This window comes from Calonectris borealis, chromosome 20, assembly GCF_964195595.1.
Source record: "Calonectris borealis chromosome 20, bCalBor7.hap1.2, whole genome shotgun sequence".
Taxonomy (NCBI): domain Eukaryota; kingdom Metazoa; phylum Chordata; class Aves; order Procellariiformes; family Procellariidae; genus Calonectris; species Calonectris borealis.
Genome location: NC_134331.1, coordinates 4,556,240 through 4,569,227, shown reverse-complemented (window position 1 = coordinate 4,569,227; position 12,988 = coordinate 4,556,240). Strand labels below are relative to the sequence as shown.

The window sequence follows — 12,988 nt, the reverse complement described above, 5'->3', positions numbered from 1 at the left end:
AACAGTACAGAAGCCTGCAAAGCTTTACAGTACTGTCAAGAAAGCAGAAAGTTCCCTTGGGGACTTATCCTTCATTTGAGTTTGATTAGGGCACTTTTCTAAAAATTATCAGAAAGAATTTTAAAAATATACTTACAGTCAAGCCTTCACTATTCTTGCCACCAAGTGTATACAAACTGCCATCATTTGGGTCTGGAAGAAATGCTGGCCTAGGATTTAAGCAGCAATTATAAATGATAAAAAATGTATTGCACTTCTCAGAGAACAGGAAAGCAACCATGGTCAGTACTGGCTTTACAGAGAAGTTCATGTGACATTAAATTTTTTACTTTTACACATTTTTTGAAGTTTCATTTATTAACTGTGAAAATGAAAAAAGAAGTTTCAGAACTGACATAGCGTAAGATTACTAATACATTTGAAAATTTAAAGATCCAAATGTGGCAAGCAATCACTTGGGTGAAAGCTTTTAAACAAGATCTATATGCTTTTATAAAATGCCACAGAATTAAAAACAAACCAAACAAATAAACGAAACAGAGAGCACAAGGAAAGGCAAGGAACAATAAAAGTGTTGCCAGAACTAAGTAAATTTGAGAGGTAAAGGCAACCCCGCAACCAAACTACAAAAAAACCCCAACCAAACCCCAACATCAAAAACAAACCACAAAAAAGAAAGGATGTTACCACTGACTTCAGAGACGTAAAGTTAAAGCCCCAAATTTTCTAATTAAATGTGAGATTGCTATGCTGGAGGAACTACTCTGAAGTAACAGCTTGAGGGTTTCATTTGAAGATTCTGGTAGTGGTGGTGGTGGGAGTTTCCTATGCTTCACTATTTTTAGTCTTTTATTTGAAGAGAAGTACAAACCCCAGAGATCACTCCCTAGCTGTTTCTGTCATTTTCAAAGCTGCTCAAGTAAGATTGTGGCACAGTTAGCACACTTGATCTCCAAACCTGAGCAAGGGCTTGAGAGAACAGTCTGCAGACAGGATGTTTCTTCTCAGCGCTACAAATAAGAGAATTGTATGTAGCTAATAATATCCTTTCTGTTTCTGCTCTCTAAACCACCTCAAGTTGACTTATGCAAGGTATGCAACTTTTCTAGAACATAGATAGTTTGGGTTCAAATTAAAACAAATTTCAAGACATCAGTGAAATCGAACAATCAGTAAATGAGATAAAGAAAACAGACTTACTCTTCCACATGTATTGGCACCTGGAGTACGGGATCTGCATAAACAGAAAAAGTCATAATATTGGCAATTCAATTCCTTGAACTCACTGAATACAGAATTAAGTCAGGCCTGCAACAACTTGCTCCTTTTTGAAAGGCTGATGCACAGAGTTTGAAAGGGGCCATTTCAACAGCCTCAATGATCTCCTGTTTGGTCATGAAACTAGGTTTGTAAAACGGGAAAGTACAAAGCACCTGAGAAGTTTTAAACCTTCTGAACAACTTTGCTCAGTTTTATCCACGCTACTCCCCAGCTACCCCCTAGAGGAGACTCAGATCAGACAGCAGTATTGTATTGTATCTTGAGTTTTCTCCTCATTTTTCACTTGGACAGAGCATATGGAGTCTGTTAGAACTGCCTGTATACACGTTAATAAAAACTCTTGCATCCAATACATACGTGTGATCGCTGGGCACTGGCTGCCCCGGAGGCAGCTGACCATAACTTGCAGCAACTGCTGTCACTATGCAGGCTTCAACAACAAATTTTACTTAAAAACAAGCTACAGCTAATGGAAGTTTGCAGAGACTTGAGAACAGGGATACAAAAGTACGTATCTTGATATTTTCATAAAAGAAGGCCAACCTAGTGCTTTTTTACTCTGTATTTTATGAAATTTTGCTACTTTGTGTCTCACACACCTTGTGTATCAGGCAAGTAAGCATATACTTTCTAGCCAACTCACCATTTAATTTAAAATGCAACATACAAACTGACAGCCTAGTGCTACACCTACTGAAATGAACGGGAAGACTGCTATTGACTTAAGAGCAAGACTCCAACGCAAGTCAAAAAAACTTAGTTCCACTTCCTACTTCAAGATAAAACCTCTGTGATCAGCATGTCACTGAAAAGAAAAACAGAAGTTTGCCAAGGGCTATACAAAATTACCTCAAACCTGATTTTTTCACTTAAATAATCTCCCCACTAAAATTTATCCATGAATCCACATTACATAAAAATCAAAAGGTTTGGATACAATTTCACAGTAGCTGGTATTTTGAGTAATCAGAATCACAGTTTAGCTTTCATCCACAAAAAGAAGGTACGAAACAAAAACTGACAATGCTAAATCTAAATCTTTACATATTAAAAGGTAAATTAAGAACAATAATTTCATTTTAATGTAAGATGATGTGACCTCAAAATTACTATCTGAGGCCTCAAAAAATCCTGAATCATGGGATTTTCAATCCTGATGCCAAAACCACAAAAATTCCCAGATTTGTAAGACATACTCTACAATTTCCAAGACAAACGTGTGTGCTTATTTATGGGTATATTGGCAGAAAGTAACCCAGAAGTCAAGAGGATGCAAGGGATCTCCGCTTCCGCAGGGGAAATCAAACCATTACACTAGAATAAGCCTGAGTAAGAAGATGAAAGATGACCAAGCAAACAAATACTGTTTTTTCACCTGTTCTGTCTCCATGCAAACATCATGATGCTACAGGAAGGAAATAAGAACAAAAGCAATGACGTTTTGAGAGCCTTTGATTGGGAAACTGGCACAGATTCTGGACAGCTTGAGTGTACTGTGATATTTGTAGAGCTAAGCAAGACAAGAACAAGAAATTCAGGGTTCATTATCCATGGGTCTTACAAAGTCTCTACCACTCTGCAGTATATTGCACCACACGAACTGCTGGGATTGATGATGACAGCCTAGAAGCGTGTCCCTTTGTTTTTATGTAACAGATTAAAAAACCGTAAGAAACCCCTACCCAAACAGATCTCTAACAGCAATGCAGCTGAAAACAGTAGTCACCAAAAGATACACATATAAGATCAGAGACAGAAAGAAAGCACAATATGAGGAATAACAGTAAAGCTATTTTTATTTTCACCAATTTCTTTTTACAATAGTAAACACTCTCAGAGCAGCTTTGTTCAAAACATAACTACACATTTTTTTTTTCTCTTTAAGCCTAAAAAATGTTCCAGATACATCCTCAAAGCTGTCAGAATAAACTACTCAAAAGCACATTAAGCTTCTGGGAACAACCCAATTAACTGGAGAGGGAGCAGTGCTCTACTCAAGCACTGAATCATACTACACCTCGCAAGCTCACTGCTCAGCGAGCAGACTTGTCAAGTTTCACGCTTTACCTATTTCCCGCATCACGTGGTTACTCACCACTGCACTGGCGTCTCCCGCACTGGCAAGAACCGCGTCAAACACAGTCTCCCTTCACATCAGAACAAATTCCCTCTAATGCAGGGACCCCGCAGACCTGCAGAGCTGTGTGCCGGCTCTGGGAAGAAACCCACTGGAGGGCACAGACACAGCCTAGTCATGTTATCTTATACTTGGAGCCTCATACACAGGGCAGCAAAAATGTTGAGATAATTTAGCTGGTACTCTTAACAGTCCTAGGCACTGACATGTAGTCATAGAAGACAGATAGCAAGAGTACCTGTCTTGAGCAATTTTTCTCTTAATGATGAATTATCACCATTACCACTGTTCATTGATGTAAGATGGGAATGCTGTGCAAGTGTAGAGCTCCACATTATGTCATAAACTCCATTTAATTTATTGAGAACCCAACACATCAACAGGCCCTAAGAATAATTAACATTCAAACAAAGGAGCTAAGTGATTCATCGTTACGTATCTGTCTCTACAGACCACGCTGCTTAGTCAGACCTTTATTCCATTAAGTACATCAAGCAATTCATTTCTATCCCTTGTGTGAAGAAACTGGTTTCAGGATATGTTGGGAGGGACCTCCCCACTCCAAACTTACACTTGATTATATGCCAACAATAATTAAAATAATAATATAAAAATAAAAAGTATTCCACAAGCTTCACAATATCTAATGCAACACATGGTGACTTACAACATCATCTCTCCATTACTAAAGAAAAGCAAGCAAGAAAAAAGCATTACATAAAGTGGTTCAACTCTGGAGTTGAACTGCTAGGTTGAACTACTAAAAGCAAACAGAGAGCAAGTTTATATACTCAATGCATCCCTTAGTCTAGGTGAAATGAACTAAAAGAAGAAAGAGACATTAAAGACCACAGGCTTTATAATCATAAATGCTTCATCGGAAGGGAAACTCTCACAGTTTTGTGAAAAAAACAGCATCATAAATCAGCTGAAAATGGCACCTACCTCAGTTGAAGTAAGATTTAATGCAAATGCCACAAGCATTGCTACAGGCGAAAGCCAAACAAACTTTGCAAGTCTCTTGATGAACTGATTACACAGAGAGTGTCTCACTTGGTAAAAAATAAACTGTCGCCTGTGGTGATGATGACTATTGCTAGACAACAGCAATCTTCACCAACAGTGCTTGAGCAACTTTGTCCTATCTACAAACATCTCCTCCTCAAATGATCATTAGTGATAACAAAGCTGCACAACTTGTTTTTGAAGTGCTAACTGACTGCATCTACATTGTTTAAGTATAGTAATGCAGATTTTCTTTAAAATCACTTTCTAGTCAGCCTAGGGAAAGCATAAGAAAATAATTTCTTGTCCAAATTATCTTCAGAAACTTCTAAATTTAATTTTAATAAAAGGACTGCTTATTCTCTGAATTAAATGGAGGTGTGAAGTTGTTATATGAAATTACAGTATAAAACTAGTACTATCTGAATCAAATTCCAAATCTTCTAACTGCAGGTACTGACATAACACAACACGCACTCTACAGTAGAACAGGACAGAATGTGATTTCCTCAAATGTATTAGTATTTCAGTTTTTTTTCAAAGAATGCTCAGGAACACCTGAACAACTACAGGAAATTTCAAAAGGTAGATTACGTGTTCTGGCAACTGATCCTGGTTTGTCCATGACATTTGCAAGAGTCTGGTCTGTAATGCTTTCCTATAGTTCCCTCTCTGCCCCCAAAATACAGTGAATAACAATAATACAGTACAGCATTTTTGGACTAATAACGTGTTTTCACTTAATTTTCTAAGGCCGGGCAACCTACTTTTATTAAAAAAAAAAGTGCTCCACTCTGCTCCAACTACCTCAAAGGTCTGAGGCATGATTTGATCAACCATGTAGTACCATAATAGTGAAAGAACACATACATATGTGCAATATTTACTTGCATTAAGCTTTTACCCCCAAGCTTATATTTCTGAAAGCTGTTGGAAAAATGTCACTTATAACAATTTCATCCACAAATGTATCCTACACTTTAATAAACGATGCCAGAAATCCCATGAATGTCTCTTCAACCTCTGTAGTGAGTTTTTCTGAAGCACTCTTGCATATCAGAAGACATGAATGAAAGCCTTATGACAAGTTCCAAGCTGTTCAGTGTGTGCTATACAGAAGCATCATGCTCATGAGAAAGTCCTTAAACTTTTCTTTAGTATCAGGTCTTCAACATCAAGAACAACAGTGTTTCATCGGAAGTGAAAAAAATCCTGCCTTTACTTGTTTTCTCAGTAACCGAAATTTGATTTACTGACAATGATAAAAAAGAGGTAGATGGAACAGATTAAGATGTTATTACAAAGCAGCAGGAAATTTTTTTAGCACTTACTGGTGCATAAACCAAAACACTGATTATTCTGATGGCTTCCTGCATCATTTAAGTGTTGTATATGAACTGTTAGAAAGCATTTAGTATCAATATCTGATTCATCTCCACACATGAGACTATTCCCAATGAGTGAACACAAACTGATGGAGGAGTTTATTTTCTGAAGTGAAAGGAATTCTCCTTTCACTACTAGCACCATCCACCTGGGAAGACAGGCTGTGGAGAGCCATTTCTCTGTATTTTTAGCTACTGGGGTGATGTAAATTTTCTCATTTTCTTAACACTTTCATGATTTTGAACTAAGGTTGTAGCTCTGCGAAGATACTTTGAAGACAGACAATGAACTCTTCACATTCACTTTCATGTGGTTTGGGACATATTCCAACTTTATTTCAAAGTTTGTTTTGAAATAAGAACTCACTCTGAGATAAAAAGAGAATCTTGAGTTTTAATTTATTGTTGTCAGGTCTTACAATAGTTTTCATATGCTTTATTACAGACTAGTAAAAGAATGAGTCGTCTTATAACTGAAGTCACCTTTTGCTCCATAACGGGTCAAACGGAAAAAGTTCTTGCAAAAGTCAGAGAACTGAGGCCTTATCTTCTCTTCAACAGCTCAGCACTCAAGTGTTAACATGCTGAGACTGTAATTCCATAATCCTGCTTTCAAAATTTCCCTGAACTGCAGTTCCCTGTAATTAGGTAAGTCATTCTAAGAGGCCCAATCTATTCCAATACCAGCAACAATGATAATAACCACTGAACAAAGCAATAAGTATTCTGTATTGGAACAAAAACTTTACAGAGAAAATGTGATAAAACTGTGATAAAAATACAGCTGCCTCTCCCTTAAGCTTCCGTTCCCTGTAGCAGAGGAAAAGCCAACTTCTTGCAATGTCCTACATAAAGCTTTTGGTATGATATCCTGTCCAAAAGCTTTCCACTTTCTAGACTAAGAAAACAAAGATGTCAAGACAACTATGGAGTGTGAGGGGGTGAGTTAGGAAGCAGGACACCACCCCGTAAGTATCTCCAGTGCTGGAGGGAAGATCGGGTTTTCTATAGATACTTCCATGAGTTTCCAATTTGTTTTTCCTGCAGCCTTCACTAAGGTAGAGTACATTACCAATTCCTGCATGAAAATCCCACAATTCAATACATGCTAGCTTTAGCTTTCTGATCTGGTAACACACGCCTGTGTGTAAACAAGCACATGCACACACTATTAGTAAAATTATTGCCACTGATACTCTTCATTAAATTAATTCAGCAAAGCATATTAATGCCCACAAGCACAGGGAGTTCAAGGGGATCAGTAGAACAGAAATGCCTCTAAAAAGACTGCTGATACCTCTCCTTGTCATTGTGGGACCTCAAAAACATTATCCTGTAAGAACTGAAAAGCTTTCATTTTTACAAGTTAATAGAAAGATTTGTAAAACGACTGTGTCAAGAAAAAAAGAATTAAAAGGACATTGATCCTAGATTACAAAGAACTCTAAGAGTTTATTCACAAGTACAGCAGTTATTAGAAACCTGTTACCATAATGACTGTCCAGTAATTTAGTAAATTATTGGGCTCAGTTATGCCTCCCTGAAATTCAGATTTCGACCTGGCAGCAGGCAGATGTCCCAATACCGTTTTGGTTGCATCACAGCCAGAAAATATTTGTGTCTGTATCATTTGCTTGCAAGTGGGCAGCAGTATACGACACGTTTCAGATTATTCTGACATAATTCTAACCCATATTTTGCATACATATATGGAAAAAAGCCATACATACCATTTTTGAAACTATAACCATAATGCTAAATATAATGCATTTGATTTTTCTCCATATTTCACAAACACATGATAAGATAAAATTTGCCCTTTGACCAATAAACAAGTCTTTTTTAATGCACAAGATACGAGTTGCACATTTTCATCACTGTAAAGTGCCCTTAGGTAGAACAAATGACTGAAAAGGAGAAGTGGGAGATTCTGAAACAGCAAATGAGTAAGTCGCTGCCCCACTGGAATGAGCTGGGAAAAACGGTTTCCTGACCTGAGGCCCTACCATAAGATTTGGGCTAACGGGCCAATTTAAAATCATGTCATCCTCGCCTGCTGTTGCAATTACAGTAAATGAGGTTAGAGATACTAACAAACTATCCTCTGGAATTTGCTGAAAAGAGTACTGTTCTACAATGGTTTTGTTTTGACAATCCTTATTAATTTACAGTTACGCACAAAGATATTTCTTCTCGCCTGGGTATAACCACTGTTATTAGAGCAGGACCTACAGATCTTCGATTTGCCCTTTAGAATCTACATACTGCATACCATTAACAGGTACAATCTTTATATCTTTGTCTTATCATGGCTAGCCCACTGAAGTCCATAGGTTATGAGTAAGGTATCAGAAATCAAAAATCACTTTTAAAGTGATTTTTTGATTGCTACAGAGAACTGAAGATCATAACAAAATTTCTGCTGGCTCTAAATCTAGACCGAAATCTGTAGATATTATATTTTCTTCTAGCAAATTACTTTGAATTAGTTCTTAGCGGAAAAGCTTTTAAGGAGCTGGTGAATGAAATGAAATGAAAGAGATTGCTTTGAACGGTACAGAAGGACACACAGAAGTGACTGTCAGAAGAACAGAGAAATTCTCTGTCCAAGAGTACAGTTTGAAACACTACATTCTGAACATCTCAAAGTTCAATGTTCTGATCATTAACCTAAGCTTTTGAATTAACAAAGACATACAGGATGATTTTTACAATTATGTAAGGGAACAGGACAGTCTTAAAATCACATTCTTAAAGCTCACACTGAAATCAGAATTGTGAATATAAAACCTGACCTTAAGGCAAAAAGCATTCTCCAGATTCCATCTTGCCAACAGGATTCTCATCACCATCTCTATCACCGTCTACTTTCTTACCTGCATGTAAAAGCAAGCCTACAGTGCTGCGCTCCTGTACCTTTCAAAGAGATCTATAGGAAATGACAGAAGAAGTTTCATTTCCAGCAATTTGGGGGAAGAAATTTCATCCTAAGTAATCTTACTGAGGATGCTCACTAAGTATCTTGCTAGTGGCAAGTGCAGAAAACATGGGAGCCTATCACACTGTCACTTAGAACTGACAGCTCCTTCTATTGATCAAAGATGGCACTAGGAGCCTTATTTAGTCTCTGATCTTAAATGCGTGCCACGCCTTTTCAATACCCTTTCAAATGAGTGCCTTTCAATACAATGTGTTTTTGTGGGGCCACAGCAGGAGCCAAGGTGCCTCTCAGAAATTTGGGGGGAGGAGGAGTGTGGGTTCTTTCTATAAACTTTCCAACCATATTCCAGCTTTCCGAAGCCCAGGGAATGAGCAGCATCAGTTACCTGGCCACTGAAAAATCCTGAGAGCCGTCAGATAGCAGGACCCATCAAAGCCAACAGGAAATGAAGGTATTAAGCACCCTCAACAAACAGGTCCACAATCCCGCTACATGTAACTGGAGGAAACGCAGCTTTATTTCAGAACTACTGGACAGTCCTATTACTAACTGACCCATTTTTTTGCCTGCTTTATGGGGAGCACAAGTATTCAGACTGCTTTCTTGCCAGGACTACATGAAGACAGGAAACCCAAACATGTTATTGTGGTGATAACCACTGGCTCATTTACTCTGCATACCTAAGATAAGTTTCAGTGCTAAATTAAAACAAGCCACACACGGCAAGATTTTCATGTTTGTTTAAGTACTGCCTGATAATGAACACCGCCTTGTTTTTTTCCCCAATGAAAATAAAATGTATATGAATTGCCCTTTGTTAAATACCTTGCTGCTTAAGTGCAGCAATAAAACGTTCTCCTCCTGATGAATGCCGCTGCAGCACTGCAGGTGACCTCCACAACTTCTCAAAGCACATGAACTAAATATTCTACATGAACTACAACGCATACAACTACAACAACGGTTCATTGCCTGATAATCAGGGTAAAATGGCACCTGCAAGAACACCGCTTGCAATGCATGCAACTTCCCACTGGGTAATTCTCTATAACAATACAAGCATATTGTTCACAGATAGATGCACCCAATAACTGTGTTTATACACTAATATTAATACTGAATTCTGCACTATTAAATCTCTCCAGGGATTTAGAACAGCAAGATGGTAAGGACTTTCATGGGCTATTAATTTCCAACACTGTTGCATTTTTGTTGGGCTTCCCATCCACAGGCAACCACCAACAAACACAGTTTTGCAAAAATAAATAAAACACCTCCAATTACAAGTTAATTCGCCAATTTATATGCACAGGCCCTTGTTCCATGTACACTTAACTAAATTAACTCATGAAGCATCTTGTAACAATGATAACTACCACTAACTTTTTTTTTCATCGACCCTCGTGTGTTGTTCTATTACACAGAAATAAACTAATGGGCAATAAGTGCTTTGCAAAAAGCAACTGAACATACCTCATGTACATAAGATGCAGAATCATACATAGTTAGCAACAGGGAGAAAAAAAGAAGTCCTATAAAACTAGATTATCCAGTCTGGCAGTTCTACTGTACCAACAATAGTTTTGCAACAACTTTTTTTTAAAACAAGGGAAGTTCCTTGAGCAATACACTCTGACCAAGATCCTTTTCATTACCAAAGCGCCTTCATTTCTTCCTCAAAAAACCTCTTGCCACTTACTAAGTCTGGCTGCAAACACGTGTCAGTTAGGATATCTTTCTAGGATAGGACTATGCAGTGTATGCTCATGTCAGTTGAATGACAAGCAAAAACCAGTAAGCTTCTCTTAACACCATACTGGCCTATAGCAACAATAAAGGAGGAGGTTGATAACTTTTTTTTATTCAAGACTGTTCAGGGAAAGGACAGGTCTAAATTTAAAGAGGAGACAGGGGAGAAAATGTAATCACACCTATTAACCAAGATCCTTGCTCATCTCTTTTTACTCCAAGAGGAGCTACAAAAGCATTCTTCGCTCATTTTTGAAGTTAACTTTTTGTCTGGTAGATTTGCATTCAAATATGAATGGCTTCACAAATAAGAACAACTAGTTTGTACTGCAGACATCAGATACGCACAATCCATTTCCTACCATTTCAGCTCACCTACTAAACTGACATCAGGTTTAAAAACAGAGAACAGAATGATGCAATCCCTGTGACTCCTTCCCCTTTGACCTGCTTTCTAATTTATTTCCCGAAATTAAGAGAAAGTGCTACTATCACTTCCACTGTACGTAATCAGAGTTTGTATTAAATATTTAATTTTTCATGAAGACAGAAAGACCTATCTCTGCTCAGTAATTAAAACTACAAAATCACTTCCAGTCACTGAGCAATGTTTATATTTCTTTACACAAGTGCAGTTCTTTTATTTAAAAAACTCTGCTGTTCCTAAACATCTATTATAGAAAAAAAGACCCAAGGTTTGCACAATATCCACTAGACCACTGAATGCGGGATATTCCAGAGAGAGAACCACGCAAACCCTTTGCCACCAGTTCCACCAGCTGACACTCTCATTTGACACCTATTCTGTTCTATGCTTGCTTATATTGCACTCATTCCAATAAAACATGATACCTACCAATTATACCACTACAGCTTAAACATTCTGGAAAAAAAAAAAAACAACACCTTAAACCTGGAAAAGATCTGCAAGTGAAAATATGAAGATGAACATGACTCCAGAAACACTGTAGCTTAATTCTGGAGCAAGAGCAACAATAAGAAAGAAAAGAAAGTATTTACCAGGCCCTACAACAGTTTGAATTATCAATTGATTTGACTGTTACTACTGTTCCTGAGTAGAGGGCATCAGGACACCTCCTACTCACCTTCTTTTAAAGTCCACTTGATTGCTCCTGTCCTCTTGCTGACAGCATGCAAACTTCCATCAAGAGTTGAAACAAACAACAGTGTTTCTGGCACAGTTACTGAGCTGGTGTTCTGGAAAAGAAAAACCCATACACTGAATGTAATTATTTACTACAGAGTTTACTCGTTACTGTCGTACAATACATTGCCTAGAACATCATCCTTCTTTTTAATTGCACTGGACAACTTTCTTGTCCCTTTGAATTCAGTGATTTTTTTTGTTTTGGTTTGGTTTTTTTGCTGTCGCTGTTACGGAACTGCTTACTGTGCTAAGCTGCCCTAGAGACAAACTGGGAGACACTTTAAATGAATACTCTACCTACAACTCAAACTCCGTTTTCAATTTTATATCAAAGTCTTCTTGTACTAGAGTTAGGAGAAACCAGAGATAGAGCTGATCTAGAAAAGAATTGATACAAGGACTATGCAATAAGATAGCTAGGGTACGGAACTTCAAAGCAGCTCAGAGAACCTAAGTGTTAATGTCAAAGCCAGGCTACTACCAAGCAAATAGAACATACTTTTGCCAAGGTTTAGTCCCCTAGAGATGAAAAGATATTGGCTGGGTAGAACATGGATAAATAAAACTGAAAGGTGATCAATATTCTACGGGGCTGACTGTAGCTGAGAGCCAGGCTGGAGCTGCAAGCATGTTGGCTATCTCCGAGCAAGGGCAAAATATTTAGGATAGATGCAGCTTAAAGGCTAGAGGAGATCCATACTGTTAAGCCTCTTAATTGTGTTTTTGTTCCTCATGTCTCCCAATACAGTATTTCTGCAATAGATAGTAAATAACACTGTTTAAGAAAGTCCATATGTATTAACACATCCACAGACATCTCCTAGGAAGCAGTCAGCTGCAGGATTCGAACCTCAATTTGACATTCTAATCATTCTGCCACTGGGGACACGTCACTCCGTATTTATGTATATGGGTACAGAGCTGTTTGGTGCCTGCTGTTACTCCTATAGCACAAGCAGCTTTTGAGCCTGGCTATTGCAGAGCATGTAATTTTATTAAAAGGGCATCATACAAACATTGAGGACTCAGAACTATGTAGCTGACATGGGAAAAGTGAGGCTAAGTCCAAAGTGTTTCATTGCACAAAGCAGAAAAACCATGTTAATTTAATGTCTACTCTTCCTGCCTGAAGATGATCTCATACATCCTACGACCCGCTTCTATTTACCAAGTCTCAAGTTATCACTCAAGTAACTTGTCATTTGTAGACTGTATCTGCATTGCTCATCTGCGTGCCACCTGCCATGTTTAGGAAGTTTCACAGTTAAATATAATTCTTAACCTACCACAGTTCATGAAATGAAAGTGTATGCATTTTACAT

General features: G+C 37.9%; 1 protein-coding gene across 6 annotated transcripts in view; it reads right to left on the bottom strand.

Moving 5' to 3' along the window:
- ERN1 (endoplasmic reticulum to nucleus signaling 1) overlaps positions 1-12,988 on the bottom strand; it is a 37,723-nt gene that overhangs the window by 15,847 nt on the left and 8,888 nt on the right. For 2 of the 6 annotated variants that reach the window (XR_012676677.1, XM_075169544.1), the window contains exons 2-4: positions 11,605-11,716; positions 1,201-1,234; positions 137-209 (exon numbers count right to left, since the gene is read on the bottom strand). Coding sequence is in view for 2 of the 6 variants with exons in the window: in XM_075169544.1 (XP_075025645.1) it covers positions 137-209; positions 1,201-1,234; positions 11,605-11,716 (219 nt within the window). In the remaining 4 variants the exon portion in view is untranslated. Of the gene's footprint in view, positions 1-136; positions 210-958; positions 1,011-1,200; positions 1,235-11,604; positions 11,717-12,988 lie in introns of those variants that run through there. The other 4 variants (XM_075169547.1, XM_075169548.1, XM_075169546.1 and 1 more) reach the window with 3 other exon arrangements.